The sequence below is a fragment of the Mangifera indica genome, chromosome 17, assembly GCF_011075055.1.
Source record: "Mangifera indica cultivar Alphonso chromosome 17, CATAS_Mindica_2.1, whole genome shotgun sequence".
NCBI classification, from domain to species: domain Eukaryota; kingdom Viridiplantae; phylum Streptophyta; class Magnoliopsida; order Sapindales; family Anacardiaceae; genus Mangifera; species Mangifera indica.
The window spans coordinates 2,779,183-2,794,515 of record NC_058153.1 but is presented as its reverse complement, the minus strand read 5'-3'; the positions used below and the strand labels follow the sequence as shown (position 1 = coordinate 2,794,515).

At 30.8% G+C, this 15,333-nt stretch overlaps 1 protein-coding gene across 1 annotated transcript; it reads left to right on the top strand.

The window, feature by feature from the left end:
- The first annotated feature begins 10,581 nt into the window (after positions 1–10,581).
- Positions 10,582–14,981, top strand: LOC123200861 (probable sulfate transporter 3.5). The gene is made up of 12 exons (XM_044616249.1): positions 10,582–10,891; positions 11,126–11,333; positions 11,416–11,587; positions 11,711–11,776; positions 11,914–12,027; positions 12,588–12,704; positions 12,802–12,928; positions 13,297–13,583; positions 13,677–13,867; positions 13,957–14,039; positions 14,395–14,471; positions 14,545–14,981. Exons 1-12 carry the CDS (start codon positions 10,582–10,584, stop codon positions 14,734–14,736), a joined length of 1,944 nt encoding a protein of 647 aa, XP_044472184.1. The 3' UTR covers positions 14,737–14,981.
- The last annotated feature ends 352 nt before the right edge of the window (positions 14,982–15,333 follow it).

The following is a 15,333-nucleotide window of genomic DNA, read 5'->3' as shown; positions in this document are numbered from 1 at the left end:
TCTGCAGCAAATTCATCAAGAAATGGCGAAAGGATAGTGTTAATATTCCACATGTCTACAATTCTGTTTCTGTTATGTATATTTTGAATTTAGTGCATAGATAGAGATTTAATTTTTGTCCGACACAAATTCTTTAGGACTCCAACAGTGACAGTTTGTCTCACACTTTGCCATTCCTATGTCTGATCTATAGATTAATTACTCTTTCCAAGCCCAAGTCCTTCCCTAATGAAGAGTCCTTAAAGATCAAAAGATTAACTAAAACAACATTTCATGAACCCTTTGAAGTTATCCCTACTACTCCCAAAACCACGACCTCCACAAGTACTGATTTTGGTTTTAAACACAACTCCTAGCAATCAAAGTTGTTCCAACATTTGCAAGACTTAGGTACTTCCATTGGTAAGTTACAGTCCTAGGTGGAATGTTGAGGCTCTTTTACTGAAAAAAGAGTGCCCTATAACAGGAACACAATTTACACTCCATTTAAGCCACTGCTTAGCGCTCATGATTCAACAATTGCCCATATGAGGAAACTTTTACAAGAACTAGACACGTCAATTGGGTCTGGCTTTCGAAACACGAATTTATAGTCCGGCACGATAAGACCTGACTCGATACTATAGTATGTCAAGTATAGCCCATGGGTCTTTTGGATCAGATTATGAACCTTTATATTAAGTCCATAGGCTGGCCCGGCCCAACCCATTACTATTTAAAAAAATAAAAATTAAAAAGAAAAATCAGCGGGTAGAAGCAATTGGCTTCTGCCTTTGTGTGGCAGAAGAATTAAATATATATATTTTTAAATTTATTTATTTATTTATTTTTCTATGTATAAATCAATCCAACTTTTCATCAATTTCAATTTCTTTCAATTTTGATTTTTTTATTATATTATCAATCTTATTTTCTCTCATTAACTCTTTTTAAAAAATTATCTAAATTCATAAATAATAATTTTTTATGTTTATAATTTTATTTGCATTTCAATTTTATCATTATAAAATATTACAAATAGATCCAATATCAAAAGAATTCAAAGATTTGGATGTTAAAAATGAGTAGATAAATGTTATAGTATATATATTTTATTTATGTTTATAATTTATATAGTATATAAATTAATTTATATGTACTATATTATAAACTTATAATATTTTTTATAATGTAACCACAATATTCCTTCACTACAAATGAGGGATTACAAATAAAATATTCTAGGTATTGTTTTTGATATTAATAATTGAAAATTAATTTATATTTAAAAATTTTAATTAAAATTAAAATTTATTTAAATGGGTCGGCGCATTTATCTATGGGTCAGGCTTTGTGCCTTCAAAAATATATGGGTCGGCCCAACTCAAAGGCCCATTACTATATGAGTCTGGCCCGACCCATAGCCGGATGGTCTGAGTCGGAGCCAGCCTAACTCATTGCCATCTTTGACAAGAACCATTTGATGAAACCATGCATGACCCTTACGGTCCCTAAGTCCAGCGTAAAGACTCATGTTTAAATCATTGTTTAGTCTCTATGATCATCTGGAAAGTGAGTCGCAACTATTGCCCAATACAAGTAGTTTTCTACTTCATCTCCCTATTGCTCCAACAGACTCAAGTAATGGTTGGAAAAACTTCAAAACAAAGAGGGGGAGTAGTTTTTGCAATTTTTAGCTTTGTGTTTGGACTTAGTTTAATGTCTTTAATGTTTGTTTTCATGTTCATTATAAGCTCTAGTTTGTTTATTAAAGATTTTATTGGTTATTTCTATGTTGGTTAAAACCTTGCGTTGTTTGATGTTGTTAGAATATATTTAAACTATAAGGTTTCCTACATTAGAATATACCATAATTATATGGTTTCTAAGGTTGAATGTGTATTCTAAATATATATTTTCACATTATACATTATTATATGAGCAATATTATGTGTACCCACTTTGGATACACAAATATATACAAACTCATATGTGTCATCATATGATTGATTATTGTTTTATTCTCAATTCAAAATCATTCAATCACATGATGACTTATATAAATGTGTATATATTTATGTACTCAAAGTGGGTACACATAGTTTTATTGTTATTATATATTGATTATATTGATTTGTGTCTTTTAATATAGGATTTATAATATGTATAAATTTGTATCATTTATATAGTTTAATATATACCATAAATACAATTTGATTATATTTTATCATAGTATCAAAGCCAAGTATTCCTGTTGATATTTCTTTTCGGTACACTCACATATCACCTATGTGAAAAGATGAGTTTATTAGTTTGACACACTCACGTTATCACCTATGTGAAAATATGAGTTTATTAGTTCAACACACTCACATTTTCATCTACTTAGAAAGATGAGTCTATTAATTTGGCACACTCATATCGTCACCTACGTAAAAAGATTAGTTCATTAGTTTGTTACACTTACATCATTATCTTGTCAATGGGATATTTCAACTCACTTTTAAACTAACGTGATAACATATGATTAAGTAATACAATTGTTTATTTTCTTTTTTATTTAAAAATTAGTCAATCACATGTCATATCATTTATATTGATAAGTTAATAAAATTTGTTTATACAGATAATAATACTCTAATTTAAGTCAGAAATGGACTTATCACCTCAGGAATGGCCTAACTTGGTCTGTTTTCTGGAAAAATTTCAACGTAGTACATGTATAGATAAGATATAGTGGCATCTTACCTTCTGCATGGAAGAATGGTCATTGCCAAGTGAAGAAAAATTTTCGATGCACTGATTTTTGAAGGGTTATTTTCCAACTTAATTTCTAAACGACTACTGTGTCTGTCTACAATTGCCTGTCAAGAAAATCTGTCCCTGATCTTTTCACCTTCCATAATATGACTTTCGCCATTATCATATTTTCATACCTCCACTAACGCCGAAAACTGAAAACTCTTCTAATCTGTTGCCTTTATGAATAACCAAGTCCACATGAAAACAATTATAAATTTAGATTATTGCTGAGTTGGGAAAACTGTTGCTTGCATTTTAAGTCACCCTCCTACAAATTGCTGAGACGATTTCACGTTTTGTTGTGATAAACATTGTGAGAACTAGCTGATGTGTAGATTTGGCAATGCACATTAAGATTCTTCCAAGTTTTTGGACTTCTTGGACGCCCCTTTGACCTTCTATCTGCTTGCAGTTAATCTCATATTTATCAACGTTTATTATTTCAGTTCCTTGCGGTATTAATTCTGTATAATCTCTTGTTTCTTTTCTAGCTAATGTCTAGTATACAAAGTGGCTAAATCCCATAAAAGATTGGATAAAACTTCACTTGGCATCCCTTTTAAGATGGGTTATATGTATTGATGCCGGTTGACATAGTATATTTGATAATGCAAATTTTGAAACTGTGTTTTAGCTAATTAAATATTTAAAAAGTAAGACAGAGATGGCAACAGATCAAATATAGTTGAGATCAAATATCTTAATCCACATCCTCATCCTTGTAGAAGAAACCTTTCCTTATTCTCGATACAAGATTGACGGAGAATCTTTATTCCCTTATTGTAGGAAAATTTTCTCTTTCCCTTCTCTCTCCATCCTTAAGAAAAAATAATGAAACATTTATTAGATATTAAAATAAATTTTTTTATAAGTAATTCAATATATAAAAGTTTAAAAAATATGTAAGGTTAGAACAAATTGGGTGAGGGATGAGTCAGGGATATATTTATCCCTGTCCTAGCCCCATCCTTGGCTGTGTGGAATCCTTGTTTTTATTGCGTAACATGGCAGGCAGAAGACCCATTTCGCTGATCGAATTATCATCTTTACATATATATATATATATATATACACACACACACACACAGTAGATTTTCAGTTATCCTACATAAAGCGACAAGATAATGCAACAGGCGAATGGTAGACCTACTGATTAATTGCACTATTCTGTATATCTCTATCGTCCTACAGTGAATCCAGACCTTGAAAGCCAGTGCTCAATTGAATGCTGCAAGTGCACGTCTGCCTATTTATTTTTCCACATTAATTTAAGCCCTACAACAAATTTTCTGCTAGAATCCTGCAGGAAGACGACGAAGAATAAGGTCGTTCTCAAAATCTTCTGAGTTGTCCTCAACTTCTAATCCTCTTACTACATCTCACAGGTCAAATACTACACGAATATTGACTTTTCCAGCCACCCACCAATGGTCAACATTTAACAAACCTGGCAAAGGCCGGCCTCTGTTTGAAAATTAATATTTTTATATATATAATAAAGGCCACCATAATCAGTTTAGAGCTTTTACAAACTACGCCCTCATGCTTAGAACCCGCCACCTAACACCATCAATATTCTTTATAAATTTACATCCAAATAAGAATAATGGAGCGGCATCATAATGAATTCTTGTGTTAACAGAAAATTGGAAGTTGGTGAATATGGTGGCAAGATCTTCCATGTCAGCATGAATTCATATTCAACTGGAGGTAATGGGGAACACGCGTCCTTCCATTTAAAGAACATATCTGAGCAGTCAGAGTCAGAGAAAGATCAACTGATTCAACTGAAGCAATTCAAGTCCTTCTTGGGCTCTTTAGAAGAAAATTTTTATACGGTGGAAGCAAACAAAGAGTCTGAAAAAGTCAAAGAAAGGCCTCAAGATAAATAATTACGTGGATATAATTAATCAGGAGTGGTTTGACTTTTCAGGGAAATCCTTTGCGTTTGCGATGATGAAATTAATATAATACGTGGCCACCAAACCTCATGCCGAATGGGAGGGAACTAGCTTTTCATCACGTTGTTATTTTTAAGTAATATTTTAATTAAATTATTTGACACTATTACATTTTATTGAGGTGGCTAGAATCTCACCGAATAAAGTTATGCAATCCCAACTATAGAGGACCTACATATAAATTATAAAATTTAAATTAGATCCTTCGGGATTATAAAAATATTTAAAATGTTATATAATTTGAATCTGTAAAACTATTGAGATTATTTTTTGATGTGATTTACTCTTTCACTTTAGATGTCTTCCTAAATAACAGTTTTCAATGGGACAAGTTATATTACAATTATACTGTATCAAGTTTCGAAGTGAGAATCTAATCAATATATAGTAGGTTAATTAACAACAACCCATATTAATACTATCCACCCAGATTATAATTTTTAAGTTTATTGAGATCAGTAAACTATCATTTGACTATTTAATTATTTGATTTTATTAAACTAAAAATATAACTAATATTAACCCACATCAAAAAAATTTTAACAGTAAATATTCACAATTGCTCAAGAATTTACTCAGATAAAATACCAATGAAAAAGTTACTAAATGATTAATACTATTAAGATGAGTGAGTTGCGAAGGTATATAATAGTATTTAGTATTTACGTACACCAAACATGTATTTTGATTTTCAAGGAAATAAAAGAAAATATAATATATAATCTTTCGATGAATGGATACCATGATCGAGATAAATGATTATGTAAGTGGAACATAAGTTAGTAAAATAGCATTTACTTTCAAAAGAAATAAAAATATACCATTTACCAGACTGTTGTGATACATGTGAAACATTATAAACCAAGCTCCAATCACCCAAAAAAGTAAACGGTTCATGCTGTTCATAATTTCCTACACTGAATTTTATTACTGTTTAATGCACGTCTCTTTGGTGTAATTTCCAACAATAATAGATTGCGTTGAAGGTAAGTTCTTATCACAATTGTGATACATGTGGTTGGCAAGTTCTTCCCTTGAAATTGTTGTTTCTACGGTGTTGTTTTATCCTCCTCTAGAGTTCGATTTTTGTATGAACTTTGATAGACCTTTAAAAGAAGTAAACTAGATTTTTGTTGTGTGAATTTCTTGTCAACCTAAGTTTTTGGTTTGCTGCCCTTCCTCTTCGGGACGAATGAGCTAGATTGTTTTTGGACTCTTCTTTTGAAGACCCGTTTCTTTTTTTTAAATACATTTTCTTATTTATCCAAAAAAAAAAAAAAACAGTTGTGATACATGTTGCATCAAGTACTAATATGGATATGATCCTGAATAAATAAATATATTATGCACTTTGAAACATATTTTAATGATTTGGCATGATTGGATATAAGTGTATAATGTGTTACTCATTTTCGTTGTAGCACGAATTTAACTATTTAGGAGGCTACGTCAGGATGCACTATTTGAGCATTGTGCTATTCATCCGATAATAAAAAAAGTTTTTGATCAATTTAAAAAAATAATAATTATAATAAGAAAATAGAAATCATGATAATATCGTTTATTTTATAATTTGTAATAATAAGAAAATAGAAATCATTTCTTTTTCGGAATAAAAATTTTACTTTTTTTATTAGAATATAAAATTTTAATTTGATTTATCACTATGTTATTAAGGAAATAAAATTTGGAGGAGGAGGAGAAGAAGAGAGAACAATGAAAAGACAGTTTCGGAGAAGGAAAATTTTTAGGTTTTGAGACTCAAATTTGATTAATTGTTTTGATTACAAAAGCATGTTCCTTTTTGTCAAGATTATGTGTCCGTTCGGCACCTTATGATTGTTGTATTATGAATTATGAAAATAAGTGAAAATCAAAACGAAATCTTCGTTTAGATGATGAAAATGTCATCTAGACAAATCATTTTCATTTGGACTTTTCCATTAGAAGATAGTGTCAGAGGAAGAGACATCTTTGGGAGGGAGAGAGTGACCGTCATTTGCCAGAGACATTTAAAACCCTAGGGAGAAATTTGTAAATTTCCAAAACTTAATTCTAGGAAAAAATTGTTAGTTTTTCAAATTCAAAGTAAAAAATGATATAAATTTTTATATTTTTTAATATTACTGGTTAAATAACGTGTTTACGTTTTACATTAATAAAAAATTTTAACAAAAGTTGGATGACGGATGGTATTTGTGTTTTTAAATCTTTGTGGATAGAAGTTTGAGAATTAACTAAACCTTGAGTGATAATAAGTCTTCTCGGCTATAAGTTATTTAAATAAGATATAATAAGCAAGTACTATTAGATTTTGAAATTCTTTGTTAGTAATATTATATATACAAATAAATTATACAAATTTATTTATATAAATAGAGGTAATAGTATTTGATCAAGTGATTTTAAAATCACTCGAGAAATAATAAACAATTATATCACTCAATCATAAGTTGCCATTTTAATATATTCAGATAAATTTATATAATTTATTTATGTACATAGTTTTATTCTTTCATTTTTGTCAAGATTGTTTCATCACAAGAGTTGTTGGTGCATAAATGAGAATTACTTATACAGTATCGAATAAAGCACTAGTATTAATTACGCCATTGGAGCTGACCACCACCAGATATATCAACCATGCGTCTCTTTCCCTTCTGCTTAGTTTAAGCAAGATGACTAATCTACGTTGACTTATTAACTAAAGACGATCGATCAATCAGATGAAGTGATACACGCTTGGGAGCATATCTCTCTACCTTCCAGCCGGTTCAAGAAAGATGACTGATCAACGTTGACATATGAACTCAAAACGACCGATCAATTCAATGTGTTGGAAAATTTGTAGATGTGATATAACATTAACTATAATTTTGATTTAATAAAATTAGATAATTAAATAATCAAATAATTTTTTTTTAGAGATGGGCTTAAATATAAATCAAGACAATATTATTATAGATCTTAAAGATAAATTCAATATACTTAAAAGTTATAATCTGAGTATATAACATTAATATGAATCTTAAGATTTATTAGATCGTCAATGAGAAAATTCAATAACTTACTATATATTAGTTAAATCTTCTTCCCGTAATTTATACAATATAGTTTTATCCTATCCTTTAGAGATGTTTCATAAGCAGAAACCCATTCACTTCAATGCAGGTAAATTTAGCTTTACGGATTCAGAATACATAATGTTTCAAGTATATATAATTCAGTGTTTTATAATTTATGCTTAAATCTTGCAAGATTAGGAAAGAATGTCTTTATTCAGTTCATGCATTTAAAATCTTACGCATGAACTGATGTATGTTTGGAAGAATTTAGCGAGGTTGAAACTGCTTTATGCTGTAAACTTTCACGAAGTTTCTAATAAACTATCATATCCTGAGAATGCAGACATGTAGTGGAGTGATGGGCAGGTTAATTTAAGCACTGAAATTATTTTTCTTTGTAGACTTTGAGATGGGAATTATGCAGGCCAGCACAGCAATAATTGAGGGTGTAGAAGTGGTGCTGAAAAAGTAGTCTCTTTGTTAATGATATGTCACTAAAGAGTTGCGTTTCAAACTTTCTCTAGATTTTTGCCCTTCCAATATGATGTGCTACACAAAACACACTATCAGATATGATCACTACAAGAAACAAGGAAAAACTTCCTTAGTTACATCTAAACTGAGGAAGGTTTATTTGGTGCCACATGCACTAATACTAATTTGATTTCTCCATTTTGGAGGCTTTTTGGCATCACAAAACTTTACGCTACACGTTGGCATTCATCTCATAGATGAACTAATTTGAACCATATAAGGATAATAATATTATTTTGAGGTATCACTTTTCTTTTTGAATAAAACTATATGTACTCATTTTGAGTACACAAATAAATACACACTTAATATATGTTATTATGTAATTAGATAATTGTGAATTAAAGATAAAATAATACTCAATCGTGTGATAACACATATAAAAATGTACCCATTTGTGTATTCAAAATGGGTACACATGATATAGTTCTTTATTTTTTTATTAAATTGACCGAATTTTGTTTTTTTATTTAAATTATTGAAATTTTGTATATCATTTAAATATAATTAAACTTTCTAATTTTCTTATTAAAAAAATCGAACTCTCAGTGTTTCTTATAAAAGATATCAAATTTTGAGTATTTCAATTGAAAGTACCAATCAAATACAACTAGATTACTTATTTTATAAGTAAGGTGATTAGTTTAGTTAGAAAAAACAATAAAATTATATGTGTAGACTTTTAAGTACATAAATCAACATATATTACATGATTAAGTGATTTTGAATTAAATATAAAATAACACTCAATTATATGATAACACATTTGTGATACTCATAAAAAAAAAAAAAGTCAATCTTTTCAAAAAATTGTAATATTTGAATGTTTCAAAGTGATGTTATCTTATATAATATAAATGAATTTGGGATGTCTAGAGGAAGCCAACATAATTACGCTAAGAAACAGAAATGTCTGCAAGTGGGAATCCAATTTAACCGTTTGTTTTATGATCTTTTTCCATTGTCATTCATCCGGTAATACTTGGTTGAACAATGGAATTCTTTTAGTACTTTTCATTCTCTAATGAATCAAATCAAATTTTGTCTTTGTCCGGTTGAGAGACTTTTGTATAGTAATGTCTATTGTCATAATCTAGCCACCATAATGCATTGACTGTAGCCATGCGTATGGTGCCCATCCCTGTCCAAAATTTTGATTTTGAAGTATTTGTATACGGCCATGGGTAACTTGAATTATAAATAAGAGAATTTTTAAATATAAAAGTAAGGGTTTAAATCTCTTTCAATAATTGTTTAGTATAATCAGTTTAACAATTCGATTCAAATAAGATTTCTTTATTCAAAAATTCAGTATAAAAGTTTAAATAGAATTACTATGGAAATCAACATCTTTTTAAATTAAGTTATTTAGTTTTTTTTTTTTTTTTTAAATGGGGCACTTATAATATATTTTAATATTCCCCTTAAAGTGCAGTTAAATTATGGATTTTTTAACTTAGTTTGAATCATGTTTTAACTTTGATTGGTTAGTCTTCACATTCATATGGGTTTTAACCTAAAAGCTAAAGGAGTGTTAGACTTTTTGCAACTCTGATAAACCTTTATGATTGTTAATTATTTATGATTATACATTAATCATAGATGTCAACATACATGAACCCTGATTATTAAAATAAATTAAATTAATCTAATTTTAATACCCATTATATTATATATTCTTTTATTTTTTTTATTTTTTTTTCTAACATAGAACTTTGGAATTAATACTAAGATTATCTTTTTCAGTAATTAACCAGTGGGACAGAATCTTATTTTAAAATGATACCCAAAGACTAATAAACCCATAAGTTAAAATATCTTAAAACCAAATCACAGTTTTAATCTCAATAATATTTCATGCATTAATCATTAATATAAATATAAAATATATATTAAATAATTTTAAATTAAAGATAAGTTTAATTTAATCATTTACACCTTGATTTTCCTTATATATGATAGTTTTTTTATTATTACCAACTAGACAGGAGATTATTTATATACTTAACATTTTATTTATATGCAGTAATTTTTTATATATATATATATATATATATATATATATATATATATATATATATATATATATATATATCAATTTTAAAGTAATATGTATAAGGGGGTAATTTTCTAGTTTGGGTAAGAAAATCTAGATAAGCTTTCCTATTTCTACGTCATTATCCATTAACTTGATTCGCTATAAAAAGGTAACAACTCTGCGAACTTCTCATCTACTTTCCATGGCGGTCACAAGTTCAACTCACAGGGTGAATTTCGGAGAGCCTAGGAACTTTGTTACCACGTTCAAGTCTAAATGCAAAGAGACCCTTTTCCCAGATGATCCTTTTGCGGAGTTTAAAGATGAAAAGCCAAGTCTCAGAGCTAGAAAAGCTGTACAGTATTTCATTCCAATCCTGCAATGGATTTCTACGTATAATTTCAAAATGTTCAGATATGACGTCCTCGCCGGCATTACTATTACCAGCCTTGCTATCCCTCAGGGCATCAGCTATGCGAAACTTGCCAACATTCCTCCGATCATCGGCCTTTGTAAGCTTCTTCTCCATTTTTTTTTTTCCTTTTTTCGCCATTAATTGAATAAATTTACCAGTGTGATTTGGGTGATATTTTTTCATAAAGGTAGGTGACACTACAAAATATCCGGTTGTATTAAAAGTATATTTCCCATTAAAATGTTTTAAGAAAAATTCTGCTGTCGCCTGTCGTTAACTTTAAAAGTATTTGCGTCTTTAATATAATTGACTTTTTAAATTAATGTATCAGATTCGAGCTTTGTTCCACCCCTTATATACGCCATTTTCGGGAGCTCAAAGCATATAGCAGTGGGGACGGTGGCAGCAAGCTCGCTGCTGTTAGCCGAAACAATCGGAGAAAAGGTATCAGCTAACGATGATCCTGACTTGTACCTTCACTTGGTTTTCACGGCAACCTTCTTCACCGGCATTATGGAGACAGCTCTAGGTTTTCTAAGGTAATTAAGCTTAGCAATTATACATCTATATCTATATTTTTTTCAGTAAATTAATCAGAGTCATATTGGCTTATCTATGCAGGCTTGGGATCTTGGTAGATTTCTTATCGCATTCCACCATCACAGGCTTCATGGGAGGCACTGCCATAATAATTTGCTTGCAGCAATTGAAAGGCCTCCTTGGCATGAAAACTTTTACTCAGAAGACCGATGTGATTAGTGTCTTGCATGCAGTCTTCAAATACAAACACGAGGTGCGTCATCTTTAACTATCACCTCAATTTCTACAAAAATATTTAAATAATTTTTTTGTGTTCATAATTTTGTCGGAAAGTTAAAGCAATGGGAAATGATGAGATAGTCTTTGTTGCATACAGTGGAAGTGGGAGTGCGTAGTTGTAGGTGTAATCTTCTTGGCTTTCCTGCAATTCACAAGGTTCCTGGTAATTACTTCTCTTAATTTGCCTCTTGAGTTGTTTATTATTTTTTCATCACGCCATAACTATATGATTTAAGTAAACTTCAAACTTGATCTTATATGTATTATCTAATTTTTTTTCACCTGTAAAATTAATCTCAGAGGCAAAGAAAGCCAAAATTATTCTGGGTATCAGCAATCGCTCCTATTATCACTGTCATAGTTGGCTGCCTTTTTGCTTATTTGGCTAAGGCAGAGAGATTTGGAATCCAAATTGTAAGTGATTTTTTTTGTAGCTCTTGCAGGATACTGCACAGCAATTTCTTTTATTGTCAAACTAGAAATATGAAAAGGATAATTGCAAAAACTGATGCAAGAAAGGGAAGAACTATGATGTAATTTCCCCACTAAAAATTTTTACTCAATGCTTTTAATTATAGCTTAATAATTAAAATAGAACTGTTTATCTTAGCTTGCCTAGATAGATCAAGGCAATTTCCCCAAAAAAAAAAATTTTAAATGACTTGCAACTTCTAAAATAAAAAACAAAACGATGAAAAAACTTTAAATAATTATAGAGTAAATTATAAAATGTAATTGTCACCGTCACCATTATTGAAAAGGATATATGATGTGATTTTGATACTATTTATCATATTTTTTATCTAATAATTTAACTAATTTTAATATTTTCTTTGATATAAAATATATATATATATATATATATATATATATATATATATATATATATATAATTAACAATTTTTCTGTATTTTATTGATGAGGAATTTATTTAAAGTGTTATAGTAATGTGTGTTTATTGTTCTTTGTGTCAGGTGGGTCATTTGAAAAAAGGGTTGAATCCCCCTTCCCTTCACTTGCTAAACTTTGACTCTGAGTATTTACCCATTACATTGAAAGCTGGGATCATTACAGGATTTGTGTCAATGGCGGTAAGATAACCTTACTTTTTTCAAGTGAACTCTCTTCTCTACTTTCTTTAGTTTAGTTGTAGAATTTTTTTTAACATATTTAACATTATTTAATCAGGAAGGAATAGCAATAGGAAGAAGCTTTGCAATTATGAAAAACGAGCAGGTTGATGGGAACAAGGAGATGTTGGCTTTCGGTCTCATGAACATCATTGGCTCTTTCACTTCATGCTACTTAACGACTGGTAAGGTTTTTGTTTATAATGTTGTTAATTGTAGTTAGAGATGGCAATTCGGTGTGAAAAATCGGGTCTTTGGCCTACGTTTGCATCTCCCTGAATGGAGAGGGGATTCTCCAATAAAAACGAGAATAAGGATAACCAAAATTCTTGTATTTAGATATAAATATTTCATTATTTTTCTACTGGAGATGAAGAGGGGAAAGTGTGAAAAAATTCCCCCATGCGGAGAAATTTTCCTGCATGGAGGGTAAAAGGAAGGGGAGAGAAATTTTTCCTATAGGAGGGGGACTTGGACAGAGATAAAGGTATTGCCATCTCTAACTGTGGTTAATCATCTAAGCAATAACACCGTGTGTGCGCATAATTTGCAGGACCATTTTCGAAGACAGCAGTGAATTTCAATTCAGGCTGTAAGACTGCAATGTCAAACATTATAATGGCATTATGCATGATGCTTGTTCTTCTGTTCTTGGCTCCTGTCTTTAGCTATACTCCTCTTGTTGCTCTATCCTCCATTATCATGTCTGCAATGCTGGGACTTATCAACTATGATGAAGCTATCCACCTTTTCAAAGTTGACAAGTTAGATTTCTGCATTTGCATGGTTTGCTTCTTTGGTGTCACTTTTATAAGCATGGATGTTGGCCTCATGTTATCGGTAAAGATTTCATCAGAAACTTAAATAAAACTCATCGATTGGATCTCATATTCCATCTAATTATATTCAACCATAAATTTCCTTTCATTCCAGGTCGGCCTTGCTCTTGTCAGGGCACTTTTATATGTGGCTAGGCCAGCTGCCTGCAAACTTGGAAAAATTCCAGGCTCGGAACTTTACAGAGATATTGAGCAGTATCCTGGTTCAGTATTGCTTCCAGGGGTCCTAATTCTTCAACTGGGTTCCCCTATTTACTTTGCGAACTGCAATTACTTAAGAGAGAGGTAATTGCCTGTCTGTGTGTGTTTTTGTTGCAATTATAAAATTAATCAACAGGGCAAAATATGAACTGCTCTGCTTAATTTTTGTGCAGGATTTTGAGGTGGGTTAGAGAGGAAGAGAGGTTTTCAGATTCGGGATCAAATACCGTTGAGCATGTGTTACTAGATTTATCAGGTAAGATCTCTAAAAAGATTAAGTAGTTGTTAGATCATAAGTCGTAAGGGATTTGATCCCACATTAGAAAATATGGGCTTCTAGTGAGAATTTATATGAGTTTGGGCTTTCCAATCTCAATTGTGAGGTGTGATTCTCCCAAAGTTTATATTATTTGGTATCAGGGTTATCATCACATATCCCAATTGTAATCGTGTAGTGTGGTGGTGACACTGGTATAGCAATGTTAGCTTGGGGTTAGCAGGGAGCTAGTGCACAATCTGTGTGGGCAGCGAGGCTGTTTTCCTAAGATTCATATCATATTCATTCAAGTCTTAACTGAGTATAATAAAATGAATGATGGTTGATTCTGCAGGAGTTTCATCCATAGACATGACAGGCATTTCATCCCTCTCAGAAATAAACAGAATTCTTGAGGCAAAGGGCATCAAGGTATTCCTCTCAAAACCCTTTTAATCAACATCCTTCTTTATATCAAACATTGATTTTCTTTTTATTTGTACAGATTTCACTCATAAATCCAAGGATTGATGTAATGGAAAAAATGATATTGTCCAAGTTCACTGAGATCATGGGGAGAGAACGTTTTTTCTTGTCAATTGAAGATGCAGTTGAGGCATGCCGGTTTTCACTTCAAAAAGATAAGAAACTGGATCAATCTGCCATTGCTTTAAGGGTCAGTGCTGGTGATGAATAATTGGATCAGGCGCTGCCCATTGCTTCGGAATCAGAGGTCCAACTTGATAGGTTAATGTAAAATGTTTCTTGTATCAAGTAATACAAATACTAGAGTTGCTTTTAGTTTCAACAACCAGCGTTGTCGATGGCTTTGCAACTCTGTTTGATGCAGAATTGCAGATACCTAGCATTGTTGGTGTTTTGTGATCTCTAATCTAATCAATACAGCAGGGTCTATTGGCCCTAAGGGTGGGTTGTTATACATATGAAAAGAGGGTTTTAAATTACAAACCCGTGATTGTAATCTCCTTCATGCAGAGTTCTATTCGGATTCGTCTTGAACTTTTCCAAAACTCCTAAAAATATGGTAAAGCCCCTATTCCTCCATATAGAGATAATCACGAACACACACAAATATGAAGACTTATTTGAGGCACTCTTATGACTATTCGATCTCAATATTTATCACATAAGATGAATGTTTCAATTTATTTGCCACCGTTTTATTCAATATATATTTATAATTATATTTATATGAGTGTTTAGTCAATTAATCAACCACTTTTTACTAAAAAGTTATAAAAATTATGATTGATTGATCAGTCAAACACCTAAT

Coding starts and splice junctions, on each gene's coding strand:
- LOC123200861 (XM_044616249.1), top strand. CDS start 10,582: ATGGCGGTCACAAGTTCAACTCACAGGGTGAATTTCGGAGAGCCTAGG. Junction 12,028..12,587: donor AGAGATTTGGAATCCAAATT/GTAAGTGATTTT, acceptor TCTTTGTGTCAG/GTGGGTCATTTGAAAAAAGG. Junction 14,040..14,394: donor TGTGTTACTAGATTTATCAG/GTAAGATCTCTA, acceptor TTGATTCTGCAG/GAGTTTCATCCATAGACATG.